The 12,835-nt window shown below is 39.3% G+C and overlaps 1 protein-coding gene across 48 annotated transcripts in view; it reads left to right on the top strand.

Annotated features, from left to right (window-relative positions):
* Positions 1–12,835, top strand: part of LOC111862456 (longitudinals lacking protein) — a 595,591-nt gene that overhangs the window by 46,341 nt on the left and 536,415 nt on the right. Inside the window, exon 5 of one of the 48 annotated variants that reach the window (XM_023847913.2) lies at positions 5,276–6,370. The exons of the other annotated variants lie outside the window; for them this stretch is intronic. Within the exon in view, the coding sequence (XP_023703681.1) occupies positions 5,276–5,532 (257 nt within the window). The 3' untranslated portion in view covers positions 5,533–6,370. Of the gene's footprint in view, positions 1–5,275; positions 6,371–12,835 lie in introns of those variants that run through there. 48 annotated transcript variants of the gene reach the window in all.

Below are 12,835 nucleotides of genomic sequence, written 5' to 3'. Positions count from 1 at the left end.
TTGAAAGGGAATCATCCATTGGTTAAAAGTGGGGCAAATTAAATTTAGCTTTATCTGTTGCTTTTTGTGAATTGGTTTTTATATATTACAATTAAACTAGATTGAGATCTCAAGATTCATCCCCGTTTCAAGTATTTTCCAGTAAGCATGTGCTTGCCCTCAGTTTTGGTTGAATTGGAACCTCCCTTGATTGCTTTTAATTTGAATTATTTTCAAAATAGTAATGAATTGGTTTTGCATAATTACACTTAGAATCAAGCAAGGTGACCATGATCCTGGCTTGGTTTGGACTAAGCGTCATGTTGGTAGCAACACAAATGATTGAATACTGAGTGCCTTTAATGCCATTGAATGGGGAATACTGTTTGGTTCTGATGCCTCCAGAAATGGAAGTAAGTATAGGCTCAAAAGGTGTGAAAATCCAGATACCATTTCCTACTTTATCTGCTGCTTTGTCCAGAAGCTTCCCAGAGCATTTCACCTTAAGTTTGTTTTGGAAGGGGGGGGGGTTAAGTGTGAAATATGCACAGACATTGCTTTGCCATTTTAAACTGCATGGAGTAAGAGCCCTTATTGAGAAGCCAATAGCTGTCCAACTGGCCAAGAAACTTCTTGCTTTATGGAACCCAAAGGTCTGCTGTATTTGCTAGAGCTTCCTCCTGTTGTCAACCATTTTAATATTTCATCAGAATTTAGATCCTCCTAGGGATCTTGCTTGAGCAATAAAAAATTTGTGTTCGTTTTGTGGTTACTACCGATTTTATCCTTACATGATCGCCCAAATATTAGGTAAAGAGGAGTAAATGTTCATTGTGCAGTTTTGTCCAGCTATTCTGTTTTCTGTTATATTCCTAAGTTTATGTTCTTGCACTACTGGGACAAGTTTTGTAGGTGAAATTGTAGTTTTATCTTTACAGTATTTAGAAAATGAGCCCCAGTCTAAATAGTTGCCAGTATTCCGGTAGTTAATTTGTTCTTCATTTCTAACGGATGCAATCTATTATGTTACTGTCATTTCCAAACAAGTTTTTTTTTTCCATAATTCACATTTCAGAACTATTGTATTGATTTATTTTCCTCTTGTGAAAGTGGAATATGAAGTAAACTGGGGGTGTTCATACCCTTGTCACACCGTTTGGTGCAGTAGTTCTGGTTTTGAAGTATAAATTTCATGAAATTGAACTTTTTTCTTTCGACGAATTCTGATGTTGGACTGGCAGTATAGTGAGGCCCATTGTCCCATGTAGTTTAGGCAGCCGGGTGTCTGTTGCTTGAAATGAGATACCAATGTATAGAAGTGGGCATTTTGCAAAACAAAATTTTCTGAGAGTCCTGTATGCTTGACCATCAGAAGTTTTATCAGAGGAACGTTTAGCTTCATTCTTAAGGGTTGAAGGAAATCTAGCAAGTAGCATTTTGATTCTGAAGATAGAGGCAGTGCATTCCATCAAAATGTAAGTTCCTACCATGCTACATGGTGTTATATGCTGATACTTTCCATAGGCACTTACGAGAGGCTAAAATCTCAGTTTTCTGAAGTTTGGTAAATACTGCACCAGAGCAAGGTAGAGCCCTAAGCAACATATTTTCTTCGCTCATGGTGAATGAGATGTTTAAGGTTGTGGGCAGGTTCTGCTTGCTGCTTGGCTTCACTTTGGTTTCTTGTTCGACATATTCTACCCAGAAGTTGGAGGTGATGTGCTGTTCAAAACATAGACTATACAGCATTGTATCGCACAGGATAGGAACTCTTTATAACTACCACTGTGAGAACCTCAAATGTTGTGCTACCTTATGACACAGTGGATAGTCTATTTCCAACCCCTCCCCATTATTTTTCCCCCCACCTCCACTTCCTCTTGCTCATCCCATAAGTGTGAAGATTATACTCTCTAATGGTAAGTAGAGGCATATGATTCTGTGAAATCCAAATACTAATGTACATAAATATATTTTTGCCAATGTTTTTTAATTTATCCTTTGTCCATTTATTGCTTAATCTCCAGTCCACCCTGATACCAGCTTCTGTGATATACATATGGACATCATGAAGGTCAACTGTCACTGCAGTTAGGCCCAGCTGCAGGAATCATTACTGTCCTACCCTGCTTTGGATGCATCCTGTTTTAATAATACACAGTTTACTGTGTGAATGGGGTTGCCAGTGTCACTGATGACTTTTATCATTATTAGAAAGCTAATAGATTTGGTATCATTGCCACTTATATGTTGGTGGCAGTTTGAACATAACAGGATTGTTCTACCTTAAGCTGGCCTGCACAAGACATACTTAATATCCAGCTGTGTTAATATAGTAAGTTTTTCTGCTTTTCCCAGCTGCACATTAATCAAGTATGTAAATTAGTTATCAGGAGTTGTGTTTTGTAATGTCCACCTGCCCACAAGTAATCTGAACTAGTTGGTTTAATCCTGTTTGGGATCTAGATAAACATGCATGCTTCAAGTCCCGAGACACACCTGTGGAAGTTGTGTTTGGCACTTCATTAGCATCAGACTCTGGGGCCCACCTAGCTCACTGTCTACTGAGGTTCTTTCCCCAGGGTTCAAGCAGAGTGTAAGGCTCGTCCCCATTTAGTGTCAAATTTATGAGTGTATATGGGGCTAGACATCTCCAGCATGTATTGATGGCATGGTGCTTAATTAAGCATGGAAAAATTTATTACCATTTGTTTTATCCACTTTAAATTATAAAGGCCCACATTATTTAGAGGCTTACACATTCTGGGGCACTTGCTGAAGTAATAGTTTGAGGGAAACGTTTATACAGGTTGTAGATGTCCTTAAAATTATGCAACGAATGCAGAGAGCCGCAACCTGATCAGTCTAATAACAAAATAGATTAATCTGTCATGCATTAACATACTTGTCATGAATATGATCAAGCAGCCTCTTCATTTTTACTGGGGAACAGTTCTTCCACATTCTTTCTGATACATTATTCACTAAACATATAACTAGTATGAATCGCATCCAGGTCACGGACCCATTCTCATTTGAATACTCTCCATGAGGATGTGGTGGTGTAAGCATGTTTGAATTTGGCTCCAGCATTTTTAAGCAGACATGCTTAAGCCTTCGTCCTTTCCCTTTAAAATTCTTAGTAGGCTAGTCCCCCTTCCCAGGTATTTAAATTTTAAATGAGATGTTACTGTGGTTTATATTCAAGGGGCAAAGCAGTCTTCAGTATAATCAGCTAGTCGGAAGGAAGTGTAAATGGCCTAATTTTGCATTTATGTAATCAGTTCCAGCCTAGTCAAAGAGACTGTCTTTGCGATGCTGCACTATTTTATTGTGTTTTGCTGATTGAGACTTCTTTCCATTTGATACGATATTCGAGTCCAGTATTGGGACTTTTCTTAGATGATTGGTTTTAGTCTTGGTAGTTACTTTTCACTAAGTTTTACCAGAAGCATGGATACTAAAAATTTCCTTGTGGTTAGTCGCTGGCTTCCCTCCATGGCAGCCAGGGTTTGATCCCGGGTCTGGTCAAGTTGGATTTGTGGTGGACAAAGTGTAGCTGGGGCAGGTTTTCTCTGAGTACTTTGGTTTCCCCTGCCAATCATCATTCCAGCAATTGCTCCATAATCACCCTCACCTCTCATGTGGGGCTGGTACAATAGGCCAGAAGTGGCTGCAGTACAAGGGACTTAGTCCCACCCCACTAGCAATAAAAAAACAAAAACATTTCTTTCCATGCAAATAACCCTGTGCCAAATTTTATATCCCTTAATGCTAAACACATGGCTGTTAGAGATTGAAAGTTTAACTTCAACGCTGTCATGTCACCATGCCGATGATAAAACAGGTGGAAATTTGGCCGAGGTTAGATGTAATATTTGTCAAAATTTGTTATTTTCTGTAAAAGATTTTTAGTCAGGCATTTGGATCAGTTTTGAAAATCTGATCCAAATGCCTGACTAAAAATCTTTTACAGAAAATAACAAATTTTGACAAATATTACATCTAACCTCGGCCAAATTTCCACCTGTTTTATCATCGGCATGGTGACATGACAGCGTTGAAGTTAAACTTTCAATCTCTAACAGCCATGTGTTTAGCATTAAGGGATATAAAATTTGGCACAGGGTTATTCTTCCTGAATAATTATTCAGGAAGTTCTGTTTGATTCTTATAGTTAATGCCAATGTTAGCAATTACAGTTATTACATCATTATGATGGCATCCATCTCAGTATGATGAGTAGGGAAGTCATTATCACAAGGTTCCTAACTGATCTTGTCTGTCGTCACCAGTATCAAACATTAAAATATATTACTGTAATTGTACTGAACTACTGATCATTACAGTAGAACAGAGTGTGAAACAAGTATTTAACCACTACTGTCTAGAAATAGGGATTTTAACCCCCCCCCCGCAGTGTTGTAGGGCTTGTGGCTCAATTTTAATGCAGGGATGGTAGTATTGAGAATTTGGAGGTGCACCATACACATACCTTGAAATTGCAGGGATGGTGAATCGTTGGAACTGATAAGGTATTGTCTATATTAAATGCGGGAGCCACCTGATAATTCAGAAATCCACCAAGACAGTGCCTTTATTGTAAGATAAAATATCTCTGTTACTTCATCTGTCAATCAAGAATAATGGTTATGATTAACCAGAGAGAGAGCTGCAAGGAAACATAATATTGCATTGTTGATTATTTGAACCATGAAATGCATTGTTAAATTCGAAAACTATCCCTCAAACGAAATTACTACCATGAAGTTTTGCAGTTCTCACAGTGATGATAAGTTTGTGATTTTCTTGGATCTGACACTGTGCAGTGTTGTAGGTGGATAATGATGTTTCAGAGGTCCTTGTCTCTGTCTTCACTTAACCCTGAAGATCAGATAACGTGTTTATCTTAAATGTTACCCGCTCACAAGGTAGCATTGTGTCAGCCCAGGAGACCACAATCTTGAAATTTGGTGCTGTTTTAGTTTCAGTCAAAACCATATGCATGGGAAGAATTGAACTGTCTGGAAACCATGGCGGCAGTAGGTGATGAGCTCGCCAGCTGATACTGGAGCTGTGATGAGGTGTGGCACCACATCTTGTTCACAATCTTTCGACATAAATCTGGCACATTAGAGAAGTTCCACTGCCCTTGTGATAGTGCAACATATGGCCAGTAAACATAAAAAATAAGACAATAACCAACTTTCCTACAGGGCCTTGAATCAGTCGTCACCTGTAAAGAACGAAATTGTGGAACGATATGACAAAAATGTGGTTGTATGTTTTCTTGCAGGCATTGCTGTGACTCAAATGGTATTCGATCTACAGCATACGACCACACTTCAAAGTGTTGCTAGAGCACATACGTGTCGGTGTGGTCGATCCTACAAGCAGACCAGCAGTCTCAATCGACATATGCGTTACGAGTGTGGACAGACAAATAAGAACCAAGAGTGTCATCTGTGTGGTAGAAAGTATTATCGGCCAGACACACTTCAAGATCATTTTCAGATTTGCTTGGCAAAATTCAGAGAGAGAAATGGGTGTTGAGTGTTAATGTTGGACTGTTTCCAATTGATTCACGCCCAACATTGCTGCGTACTTGTCTTACCTGGCTACATGGATAGGAAGCCGTTTTTTTATCAGAAGGTTATCATTATGAAGTTTTGTCAGAGATTCCCTGCCATCTTTGAGTGGTCTGAAATGAATCTAAACATGTAGCCTTGGGTTCAGTCCTGGGCGACGTTACATTTCTGGTGACATTGGAGCCACCAGTTTTCTTTAACCCTCCCCTCCCCCTGCTAGTCATTTCACCAATGCTCCATGCCCAGGTCACTGCCCCTGTTGTGTGATAGCCCTGATAAGGAAGCACATAATCACATCCTTGGTCTTTAAGGTTGGGGCTGGTAAAAGAAACATTGCGTTGTGTCAAGCATAATGATGTCAAAATTTTATAAAACAGTTCTGATGTACTGCCACTTCTAGTCCATAAATACATGGAGTTAGGGTTACATGTGTGCGTAAGACGCAGCATTTTGGACAAAGTTACAGCTTCATTTTATGCAATTTATACATGACTGACCTTGAAAGATTGACTTGAAGTGGGCCTGTATTGTTCTGAATAAATAGCTTTTTGTTTATAATCACCATCATACACAGTTTAGGAATTTGGTTTCTGTGTGGCATCGTCCATTTGGATGACCTAGTATGAAAGAATTTTTGTTGAATGCTAAATAAGGAGCTGGAGGAATAAACATTATTCATGTGAAAATTATGTGGACTTCGTCTTCAGACCAAAATTGGATCTAATGCTCATCAGAATGTGTGAGGTCATAAGATTGGCTAGTGGCATTTTATTGTAAGAAAGTGACATGTGGTAGAGACTGTACATGGATGAAAGTATGGTGAGTATTATCTGATATCTAGCGATAAGCTTTATTAAAAAAAGAAAAGTACTTTCAGTACTGACAAAGGAGTGTGATTTGTGTGTGCCATCTTGTTTGCTTATTCGTTGCCTTGTATGAACACATTCCCACTCAGGCAGCTAGAGCTTTGCTGATACTTTACAGCATTAGAATTTGAATATTAATGTTTCTTGCTGAATAATACATACATTATTTTACTTGCAGGCCCCCGTAGAGCCTGGAATTAGTATATTTTCTAACTTTCCTTAACAAAATAATTAGGAGCTTAACTCCACAATTTTACCATTTACAGTCAAGCTTTCTTAAATTTTACTCGTATGCTGTTTTGAATTTTTAATTTGATTTTTATATTTTGCAAATAACCGTAGAAGATGATGCTTCCACACACCCACACGCACACAGTTAGGTAAGGAATTCTTACCTGCGCTGGCCAGTCATGTTGAAGTGCGCACTGCACTACATCCTGTGTTTGAGAGGTGCCCATTTTGTTTTTTGGTTGGGACACTTATCCATTCTGAACAAGGGTTTTCATGGTTTTTCTCAATCCTACCAGGCAGATGCCAGGATAGTACCCAAAAATTAGGACACCCTTCCACATCATTCCTAATTCCTTTATTAGTTTCCAATCATTTGGTGCTGTATAGTCTTGTGTTAGTTACAGTCATTCAAGTCATTAAATAAACTGCAGATAAATGTAGGAGGGGGTGGTAGATCACTGTCAGTTTTGACACTAAAAAGTTGATCACAAACTGTTTGAAGTTGGACATGCCTGTCCTATCCAATGCGTACTGGGCGACTCTTTCCTGGGCGTGAAGCTGACCGCTCACCTCCAACTAGTGCCGAGGTCAAGAAAATGTGGATCTATAGATATACTCCCCTATATGCCTTCATAGCGTAGTGCTTAAGTAATTAAGCACACGGAAAACTTTACCTCACCTTTGTTATGTCAGACATTGTCTATTGTCTGGGGGTATAGTTAACATACATTTTCAGATACTGGGCCCATTTCCAATATTTCGGTGCAAGAGAATCCAATGATGTTGACTGTTAAATGGGCCCAAATGAATAAGAACCCTTTCTCCCTTATACACCATAATGGGAACAACTCAAATTTCTGAAGCGTTCTGTATGTTTAATATACCCCAAGACAATGTGAAATGTCCAACATAATATTGTTTGATAGTTATAAACTTTAGAGAATCACTAATTACTGCTATTCAAAAAGTTACGACAGAAATTCCATCGCATTAACATTATGTATATATAGATTTGATTTGCAGCCAGACGGAAGTGATATGAATCTCTCCTGGAATGACACAGCTGCACGATATGATTCCAGGAGTTCCGTCCTATCCCGAGGCAGGGCACAACTACTACCACTGTGGTCGCTGTGGTAAGAGCTACAGACAATGAGGCAACCTCACCAGGCACATTCGTTATGAATGTGGGACTGCCAAGAAGCAGCAAGTCTGTCCATTGTGTGGCAAGAAGTACACTCGGCCTGAGTATGTGAAGGAACATTACTTGCGAAGGCACCCAACTTATCAATATGTCTTGTGTAATGAATGAATACTAACCATTTAGTCAACTTTGGATATTAATGAGCAGTTGAAACTGGTAATATCCATTTTTGAAGTGTTGAACAATTTTAATTTAATGTTTTGTTCTGTGTGGAACGTGTGAAGTGTAAAGTAATGCAGACCGTATAGATAAGCTGATGGTAGAGTTTATGGTTGAATTGAATTTTAAAAGCAAAGAAACATTTGTGGTAAGACAGTGAGCTTGTATGTTGATCTGCAGAGTTAGGCAAGGTTGTTTCCAGCTTCAGAATTCCTTTATGTGAATAAATCAGAGTGTACCCCAATCAAAGGTGATATATTTGCTGAACATTTATCATGCACCTTAATTCATTGACAGACATGCACTTAACGTGGCTTCTTCCTGTGCGGTTAGATCTTACCGTGCATGCACTTGCTGCCTTTCTTTCACTTGCACATGTAGACACATCTGGTACGCTGCAGTGGCACATATAATATTGGTCACCTCTGCATACTGACCATTTGCATAGGAACTATAGGGTGTCCGGATGAAAGGTACCCAAAATAAAAAAAAAATATATCTCTGAAAGTAATTGTCGTACACATATCCAGTTTATGTGACCGGAAAGGAAAAACCTGTAAGTTTTTTTTTTTTCATGTCTGGCTTACGTGCATGCACCGCCACATTTCTGCCACCATGTTAGGAATCACGTGGACAGAGAGATGGCTGGGAGATAGATCGGCAGAAGTGGATCAGTCACTTGGCTTCCTAGGTCGCTAGATTTAACTGTACTTAATTTTTTCTTGTGGGGTTATGTGTAGAACATTGTCTACCAGGTTAAGATCAACGACCTGCAACACCTGAAAGCCCACATAAGAGATGCTGTAGCTATGGTAACACCAAACCTGCTGGATCGTTTGGATATTTGTCATGCCACCAGTGGAGCTCACATTGAAATATATTGAGGAAGTTACATACTCAGAAAACTCTTTGATAGTTTCCCTTTGTAATGGTGTAACCCATAAATATGTATAATGAAAGCTCTCTGAGGTAATTATTTTATTTTGGTTACCTTTCATCCGGACACCCCATTCAGTGTTTTACTGAATCTGCCTGAGACATCAGTTTGGGCGTATCATTCCTTGAACACGCAACTTTGTCATGTGTTCAAGAGCATCTCCCGTATGGCGATTTTGTTTCCTGTTTTATGTTGAGCATAGAATCTGCTATTATTATTATTATTAATGGAGGGGGTGGGTTTCCCCATGCACCGTGACCAGTTTGATCTATTGTGCATCCCCCTATAATCTTCTACCAGCCTCTTATATCCTACCGGTATTGGCGCTTACCATTAGTCCCTACTCAGCCAGCGAGGTCAGCCTCTACTGGCTCAGAGGTATCTCAATGCTTCCCCCATCTACAAGAGGCGTTAGAGACTACTGTTGGGTGGGAAATGCCCTTAATTTAGCTCAGTGGCCTCCTTTGGAGACACGAGATTCTTTTACGTGCCGTAAAGCTACGACATGGGACCCATGGCTTAAAGTCCCTCCTGGAGGACTTGTTCCCTGAATTTTTCCGCCCTTAAAAATTCCACGACCTCTGCTGGGTTTGAACCCGCGTACCTTGAGTCATGAGGTGGGAACGTTACCCCTAGACTACGGAGGCCGCTATAGAATCTGCTAACTTTCTAATGTTGAAGTAATGATATATATATATCATTTTGCTAATGGTTCAACCTCAGAGATGTTTTAGTCGCTGTATGTTTATTCCATTTCACCTTTCAGAGTACAGTTTTCTAGGTTGTGATCCTGTGTAATCTGGGGAGGGCCTGATGCTTCAGAGGCACATACTGCCTCCATCTTCAGGGTTTGAAGAGTAAGCCAACCAAGGAACAGGCATAAGTAGGTTGTGTGTGCTGCTTCCTTGTGTTTGTTTCTTGCCTGGCCTACTCATTGAACTTCAAGATGGAGGCATGTGTTTCTCCAATATATCGGGTTGGCCTCTCAGCTACACGGTGTTTCAACCCATAAGGCCGTAGTCATCATAGTCACAGCTGAGAGAACCTCAGAGAGCCCTTATAAATTTGGTTTTCTTGTTTATTTGGATCTTGCCAGAATCATTCATTTCTTGTTGCTATGTATATATTTTATTTTCTTTTTATATATTCAGACTTTGCCATCTTAGCCACTTGGCAAGGGGGCCCATTAGTGGTCAACTTTGAGAGTCATTTTTATAAGCTGAACACACTTCCATGGGGTATTTTGGTCTGCTGGTTGGCACTTCTGCTTTGTATTTTAAGGTTCTTGGTTAGAAGCTCAGTCTGGAGAATGGCTAATCTGATTCATATATTTTCATGGTTTTTCTCAGCCCTACAAAGAAAATGCTGGGATAGTACATTAGAATAGTCAAAAACTGCCTAGAGATATTGGGTTTTTGGACTTTATCCATCATCCTGGTGATTGAGTCCAGTGATTGAGGCTAGCTCTTTCTAAGGGACCCAACAGAATAGGTGTTTTCCCACACCTTAGGATGGAAACAGATCCAGTTTCTGAAACGTTGTGTTCTTCTTAGTTATCTTAAAACCAGGATGATGGATAAAGTACATANATAAGCTGAACACACTTCCATGGGGTATTTTGGTCTGCTGGTTGGCACTTCTGCTTTGTATTTTAAGGTTCTTGGTTAGAAGCTCAGTCTGGAGAATGGCTAATCTGATTCATATATTTTCATGGTTTTTCTCAGCCCTACAAAGAAAATGCTGGGATAGTACATTAGAATAGTCAAAAACTGCCTAGAGATATTGGGTTTTTGGACTTTATCCATCATTCTGGTGATTGAGTCCAGTGATTGAGGCTAGCTCTTTCTAAGGGACCCAACAGAATAGGTGTTTTCCCTCACCTTAGGATGGAAACAGATCCAGTTTCCGAAACGTTGTGTTCTTCGTAGTTATCTTAAAACCAGGATGATGGATAAAGTCCAAAAACCAAATATCTCTCCGTGTTATACACCACTGTCAGAATCCTATAGTAAAAACTGCCTACTTCTGCATTGTTCTCAGGCATTCTGCTGTCCCTGAAGAAGTCCTGTTATGATTGCAAATGCTTTTGATGAGATCTGGAAAATGTCCAGCAAGCATTAGCTAATTGAGCATTGAAAATGCCAGGCACATTGGCTCTAGTAGTAGTAGTACTGTTGACTCATGTTTGGAAGGAATCCATTTTAAATTTTGGCTTGACACCTACTGTTTTGACCGAGGTATTATGATTTTTTTCCACTCCTCCAGCTAAATGCCAGGATAGTGCTTCAGGTTAGATCACAACCACATCCTTACAAATTCACCATTCATTGATCGTCGTACCACTGGATAAATGGTCTTGATTTAGTCTCGATGCAGGCAGTTTAAATATATTACAGTACTACAATTTCTTGATTCATTCTACTTTTAATATTGTATAATGTATTTTTATATGACTTATTTAATAACAATGACAACCAAAGAAATAACACAGTATTAAATGGAGAATGTGGCCAAAACATTGAATTTGACAGTACACTTGGACGTCAACTTATGACCGATTTCCGATCTGACTGACAGGTCGTAAGTCGATCTGGTCGTATGTCAGCCATATATTTATTAACAGTATTTTTTAACCTTTTTATTTCTTTTTATCATCATTATAATTTATTGTTATAAACTTCTACATTTTAATCATCTTTTATTTTTCATTTTTTTGTACTCATAAGTGTGGCTGGTCGTAAGTCGACGACCAAGTGTATCACCATTTTGTATGAAGCTGTGGGCTGGATGGACAACCACTTAATAAATGAGACCTTCAAGAAAGACAAGACATTATCCCGGACTCTTCAACAGGGACGGGGATTTCAATCTGTCAGTCAGCCATGGTACGAGGTGACTGATGTAATAGAAGTAATACAGAGATGAACCAGTCGAGAGGCAGGACCAAGACAGACACATAATTCTGCCCACTAGCGTCCCAGTATTTTGTACCCAGTTGCAATTACAGGCCATGGGCTCGGATATAGGTGGGACAATTTGAATCTTATGCCATATCAGAACCCGATGAGGGGGACAGACGGTCCCTGAAATGTCAGTGATCTTTAACCAGCTGGCAAGGCTGAAGATTTTTATATGCTTTGGCTGGTGTGAAGGCTTCATATCCTACAGCAGCTTATTAAGTAAATGAAATGAAAACATAAATAAATATGGCATTCTTAATGTACAGACAGAATCACACAGAGCGAACGACAACCGGAAGACGGGGCGCTGCCATATAAGAAACAACATAACACGCTAAATAGTTCCGTCATAATCGCCCAAACCATTACGAAGAAGTAATAGAATGTATCATCATCACCGTACAAATATTATACACTAAGAAATTAAAAAGAACTGCAAACCCTAAGAAAGGCCCTGTATTTTACAACATACACCATTTGACACAATGACAGAAGTAAAGAGAAGAACCCCGAAACATGTAGCAATACTTCCACGTGATAAATGAATACTGATACAGTAGTGTAGAATTGTTGTGTTGAGTGACAACAATAATACCATTTATAGTAAAAACACAATTGTTTCCATACAGTAAACAGATACAAAATTCATTCATTGGAATAGTAATTAAACAAAGGGTTATCTTTAATATGTAATTCTTCATGTCACTCAGGATGTGAGAACATCTGTGCATGTTGCATTTGAGGCTCACACATTGGTAACAGTGACATGTACTCTGGATATGACACCATGTTGTGTGGTGGTAGGTAGTGTGACACTCTGGAGGAATGTATTGCCTCCATCCATATCCAGGGTTAGCGTCAGTTTGCTGCATGCTTCTTGCCGTTTTATGGCTTGGTATAACTTCATCTCT

Source organism: Cryptotermes secundus, unplaced genomic scaffold, assembly GCF_002891405.2.
Source record: "Cryptotermes secundus unplaced genomic scaffold, Csec_1.0 scaffold816, whole genome shotgun sequence".
Taxonomy (NCBI): Eukaryota; Metazoa; Arthropoda; class Insecta; order Blattodea; family Kalotermitidae; genus Cryptotermes; species Cryptotermes secundus.
The sequence above is the reverse complement of the archived record's forward strand: the minus strand, read 5'-3'. Positions and strand labels throughout refer to the sequence as shown.